This window comes from Dermacentor variabilis, chromosome 8, assembly GCF_050947875.1.
Source record: "Dermacentor variabilis isolate Ectoservices chromosome 8, ASM5094787v1, whole genome shotgun sequence".
Taxonomy (NCBI): domain Eukaryota; kingdom Metazoa; phylum Arthropoda; class Arachnida; order Ixodida; family Ixodidae; genus Dermacentor; species Dermacentor variabilis.
In genome coordinates this window covers 97,896,917-97,902,916 of record NC_134575.1, presented here as the reverse complement: position 1 = coordinate 97,902,916, position 6,000 = coordinate 97,896,917, and the positions used below count along the sequence as shown (strand labels likewise).

The window sequence follows — 6,000 nt, the reverse complement described above, 5'->3', positions numbered from 1 at the left end:
TGGCGATGAAAATTTCACGTTGACTCCTTGGCTACTTTCTGGCTACTTTGAACTTCTATTTTGGCGCATTCACTAGCCATTTTTTTTTGCAATTGCATATACAATAGCAAGCAAGAACAAAGAAGAACAATTATTTTTAAAGCTTTGCTCTCCTCATGGCTGTTCCGGTCGCCTTGACGCGCGCGCGCCATAGCGCGCGCGTCCTGTACGCATATATTCTCTCCGCCGGCGGTGCGCACTTAGAGACCAACTAGCAGACGCGGGTGCGCAGACGCACGGACTCTGGGTGATGGGCGCACGTCGAAGCAAAGCCCGTGAGGACGTTGCGCGCCATCTGGAGAAAATAACGCTAATTCTAGCGCACGGCGAAGCAAAGGCCGCAAGGACGCTGCGCTCCATCTGGAGAAAATAACACTAATCTAGAGTACTTTCTCCGTTAGGTTCATGCATCCGAAACCATGCGTTTAGGTGCAGCCGTGTGCACGGCATGACACCAGAGAGGAACGAGCAGTACAGGTGAAATAACACTTGTGTACCCCAAGGCGACAAAGCTTCTGTTTTTGTGCCTTCGGCTTGCCGACACCGGCGTCTACCATGGGAAAAGACGCAAGAGCAAAGCGCACGTTTCGAGAAGAATGGAGAAAGGACAAGAAACTGAGCGGTAAGCAAAACGGAAACTATTCTTTAGGCGTTTAGTCGCATGCCGCTTAGTATCTAATATGCATATTACCATGCGTTACAGGATGGATTTCGTCACGTGACGGCGGAACGACTGCTCACTGCAAGTACTGCAATTGCAACATTCGACCCCACTACAGTGATCTGTTGAAGCACGCAGAAACCAAAAAGCACCGCGAGCGCGCAGTAATCCGAAGTTCGCAACAAAAACTGCCGCAGCTTCTAGCGTCTTCGAGTCGAACGTACTATGAAAAGGCTCGCCGAGAGTTAAGGATCGCCTTGTACACTGCAGTGCACACTTCCATAAATGCTGTCGACGAACTTGGTGAGATTCTGCATTCCGAATTCAATGATTTTGATCTGCACAGAACGAAGTGCACGGCTATAATTACGAATGTTCTCTTCCCGTACTTCACGGAAAACATGGACAAACAACTGAACGGCTCCAGCTATTCTCTAATGGTGGATGAATCAACCGATGTATCCACAACAAAGCAACTTTGCATGGTTGTGCGGTTTCTGAGTTTAGAAGAAAACAGGATTGCAACCACCCTTCTTGATCTCGTAGAGCTGTCTGATGGAACGGCAGAAACGCTTCACGACACGGTATTGAAGACGTTGGACAAGCACGGCCTATCGATCAAGAACTGTCTCGGACTCTGCACCGATGGTGCAAATGCCATGTGCGGCAAACACAATCCTCTGTTCAGTCGTCTTAGTGAGGACAACAAAGACTTGATTGTGATCAAATGCTCTTGCCACAGCCTGGACCTTGTGGCATCCAAGTCGATGGAGGCGATTCCTTCTGCGGTTGAGCACTTAGTGCGAGAAACCTACAACTACTTTGCACACAGCAGCTGCTGGCAAGATGCTTATAAGAGACTGTATGCCAGTATGACAGTGGAAGATGAAAGTGCAAATTCACCGCCCAAGATTCTGTCGCTTTCGCAGACGAGATGGCTTGCTATTGCAGACTCTATAGAAAGAATTTTGGCGCAGTACCAGTCTCTCGAAGAGTTTTTTGAGAAAGCAGAAGATCGCAGCTACAACGTGCGCATTTTACGAGAGATGTATCGAGACAGAAAAAATTATGTTTACCTCGTGTTTCTTGCCTCAGTTCTCCGTAACGTTAGGCGAGTGAACAAAATGTTCCAAACAAGCACAACTGACCCACTGGTTGTCTTCCAAGAGCTAGAAAATTTGTATTTGGAAATTCTTAGGCGGATTTTGAATCCATCAGTTTTGAGGCACAACACAACGGCAAGTCTGCTGTCGCTAGACCTGGCAAAAATGAAGTCGATTTTCCTGCAACCAGAGGTAGTGGACCTAGGTGACATCTTCAGAGAGAAGATTTCACTAGTCCCTATTGAAGACCAACGGGCCGTGAGGGAGCGCTGTTTCCAATTCTTGAGGCAAATGGCGATGGGACTGCAGCAGCGACTTCCAAATGCCTCCTCTGCACTTCGAAGACTGTGTGCCATAAATCCCGATGGCATAGAAAGTGCTAAGAGCCGTGAATGCATAATGAAGCTACCGCTGCATTTTTTTGGATGTTCCTCAATCGAACTGGAGTCTGAAATACGCCAGCTGCAGAGTGTTAGCGGTGCACTTGATCGCGCATCATGTTTGACTTTCTGGCACGCAGCGGCATCGTACAAGGACCCTTGCGGCGAATGCCCTTTTCAACACCTGGCGCAAGGAGCACTGAAAATTTTGACCCTTCCAATTTCTAACGCTGATGCAGAGCGCGTGTTCTCTTGCGTGAACTTGACGAAAACAGAGATCCGTAACAAAATGAAGCTGGACTTGCTCATGGCGATACTGCGAATCAAATTTGGGCTACGACTTCAAGAAAAAACAGCATCATCGTTTGACGTTCCTGCTGAGTTGTTGAATAGAATGTGCCAAAATTACTCCGGCATGAACACTATCTACTCTAGATAAACTACGCGGACTGAACTTTTATTTATTTGCAACGTACCTGATGCTTGAAGGCCAAGCAAGAGAACCAAATTTCCTTGCTCTTTATTTACTCTGTGTTCTTGTGTTGATTCAAAATGATATCATTTATTGTTCATTAATAAAAGTTGCTTATAATAATGGTACTTTTCTACTTGGCTACAAATTTGGCTCCAAGACCAGGTGGCGTGGCTACTTTTGGCTACTTTTAGCCTCAGTTCTGGCTCTTTTTGAAAAATTCCCAACGGCAACCCTGCGTGCGACCCACTACCCGTACTTGTACACAATGTCATGCTGTGTTTACGCATGTGGTGAGCGGGCACAAACTTCCCTGCTGCTGTCGCTCACGGCCACCTCCAAAGGTAAACGAGTGCACGAATCAGCTCAATACCTACGTCCGTTGCTTTCTTTGTTCATGTTGTAGCGGCACACTTGTACACACAAAGAAGAAAAGGAGCGGGTGAAGAGGACTTTGTTTTTGCTGTAGCGGCCTCGCTCCATCCAGTGCTTTAGTGCCGAGCCTTCTAAATAGACGTCTCCCGCATTGTAACAATATGTCATGCGCGCAACTTTGCATCAATGGTCGACATTGTCATAACACAAATACGGTATATTACACAGGTAGTCTGTCTGCCTTAATTTTGTCTGCTGTATTTAGGACATCTATTACGAGCTACCCGGACGAACGCTACACATTCGAGAGTTTACAGCTAAAAGAACATTTTTCCTTGTTGCGCGAGGAGCACATTCTTCTTTATTTTGTTTTCACTTTGCGACAGTTACGCGGTGAAGTGCTCAAGGCACATATCCCTGGATGGTTGTACCGTCATTTGTCTAATTTGTTTTACTGTGCTACTGCTGTCGTTACAGCTTCTGCTCATCTTAGTTGTGCCCGTCAAAATATAGCCCATCTCTGCACCGTTGACAACAATTAGCTGCAAGTGCTGATTGCTGCTGGTTGGCTCAGTCCAGAATCAGGTATGTACATCCATTTGCGCAAGGAATTCTGAGGCTTCTAATACTTAAGCTGCTCCAGTAAAGGAAGACTGAATTAAATGTCGTTTGAGTGATGCGTGACACCCTATCACTGTTGTGCTATACAGGTGGCAAGGCATATTCAGATGTGGACCAGTAAGGCCGACCAGGTATCTGTTGGAAGTTCCCACAATGCATTAAATGCGAATATAAAATTGTCTAGGCCAGTACTCTTATAGTTCTGTGCCTGATGCCATCACAAAAGAAATGTTTGAAGAATCCAGAAAATTTGTGTAGAGCCGTCCCGAGACAATGAATCGTACAGATATAATTATGTTGCGAACTGTGACTGAACGTCCACAGCTGTGAGTAATTTCCTTGTGGGAATACTGTTGCTTTTCGACGTCTTTTGTGCCAGTTGCATGCTCAGTGTCTGACTCATTGTCATAAGACTGTGTCTATCTGTACAATGCAGTTGCTGCGCCACAAGCGATGTCAGTGAGTGGTGGTGAAAGTGTTAGAATAGATTAGGTCTCCTACATAGGAAATGCCAGTCGCCTGAAACAATCGCTTAAGTTGTTTCAGCATCAGAAATAGCTCTGCAAGCCTGCAGGTATGCTTAGATGTCTCGGTGTTTGTCTGAGTTGTGATCAGCAACTGTTCGTATATTGCTCTTACGGTGGTATATTATTTAAACTTTGCCACTTGCTCTGGGGTTTATGTGTAGCAGTGTGATGTACTCTGCATTTCATTATGACATGGACGTGTGGCTGCGATGAAATCTTTTGAAGGGAATTTCTTTGGCTCTTTCGACCATTTTCGTTCTTGGAGGTCTGTAATTGTTGGTGGTCGGACTCTGCTAGGAAAACATTCGTTCGCTTTTCCTTGTTCTCTCATTTGCTTGTTCTTTTGTTTGTTCACCCTTTCATTCCTTTAGGCTATTCGCTTACATTGACAGTTATCATCTATGGTCCCTGCACATTTTCTTCACACAAGTTCATGCTCTAATTTGCCAGCAATCTTACTAACAAGGGTTTAGGGCTTGCACTCTTGCTTGCTAACATTGCACACCTTTGATAAAGTTTGGTCACACCTCCATTACTACAGGAACCCATTTCTTGAGTTGTACGTCACTGTTCATGACTTACAAGAGGGTTGAGTGTTGTCATTCCCTCTCATGGCCAGATGTGTTAAACATAAATATAATTATGGGGCTGTATGTGTCAACACTACAATCAGATTATGAAGCATGCCATAGTGGCAGATTACGGATTTTGACACCTTTGTGTTCTTTAAAGGGTCGCTGAAACAGTTCAGGACCCGCTGTGGTTGCTTAGCGGCTATGATGTTGGGCTGCTGCACATGGAGGTCATGGGATTGAATCCTGGCTACATTTTGATGGGATCAAAATTTGAGAATTCCCATGTTTTAGGTGCATGTTGAAGAACCCCAGGTGTTCTCCCACTACAGTGTGCCTTGTAATCAAATGGCAGTGTTGGCTTGTAAAAACACAGTTTAATTTTTTTTGAATGGTTCAAACAGGTTTTGTAGACACACAGGGTACAGTAAACGTTCGTACCACAATTTGTGTGAAGCATCTCATATTAAGAGAGCTACAGACAATTGCGAGTTACCCTCCTCCATAGCCATACATTTTCTCCTAAACTCATTTGCCGAGTGATCGGGCTTTAGCTCCACCTTGACTGGCTTTGCCTCATGATGGGACGTCGTGTTGTCTACTTCTGGTTGTCTTGGAGCCAGTGTGCGAAACCTCTACAACCTCTCTACCAGCCGCCTGGCAGTCGGTTCCAAACGCGAGCTATCGAAGCAGTGTACGTTGTGAGCATTCTGTAGCAGCACCAAGTGTGTCCGATATTCTGGTAACCACGGGTGAGCTGGATGCTTCGATGGGTGGGTGGAGTCCTAAACTAAAGCCCCTCCCCATACTACTATTGCTGTAATGGAGTTTTAGCCTAGACGTATGTGAGCGGCCTGATCGGTCTACATGGTCCGAGCACCTGGTGGTGCAGAGCTTAACCAGCGAAACGAAGAGCTAATATTGCTGTAACCAAGCCTAAAAATTTTTAAACATTTAGAAAAACATGTTCATGGCTAAGTTCCTATCAAAAATTTACACCGGCAGGAAAATACAATGCACTTGGTTACTGCTATATTAGTTCTGTGGTTGAGCACTCTGCTACCAAGTGGCTGCACCATGCAGGGCGTTCACATTTGTGCTTCCACTCGTCCAATAAAACGCCCAGGCCCAGTCCGCTTGTGCTTGGGTTTACTTGAAATGTCGCACATACGAGACACTGTTGTGGTATAGGGTAATCCTTCAGCGTGACGTGATGGCCGCAAATGCACAGATGCTGGTGCCGATGGTGC

The 6,000-nt window shown here is 45.8% G+C and overlaps 1 protein-coding gene across 9 annotated transcripts in view; it reads left to right on the top strand.

Moving 5' to 3' along the window:
- Positions 1-1,856: 1,856 nt before the first annotated feature.
- The window catches only part of LOC142590436 (uncharacterized), a 63,587-nt gene continuing 59,443 nt past the window's right edge, over positions 1,857-6,000 (top strand). For 2 of the 9 annotated variants that reach the window (XM_075702541.1, XM_075702539.1), the window contains exons 1-2: positions 1,857-2,999; positions 3,508-3,615. Coding sequence is in view for 1 of the 9 variants with exons in the window: in XM_075702538.1 (XP_075558653.1) it covers positions 3,759-3,782 (24 nt within the window). In the remaining 8 variants the exon portion in view is untranslated. The other 7 variants (XR_012830119.1, XR_012830120.1, XM_075702544.1 and 4 more) reach the window with 5 other exon arrangements.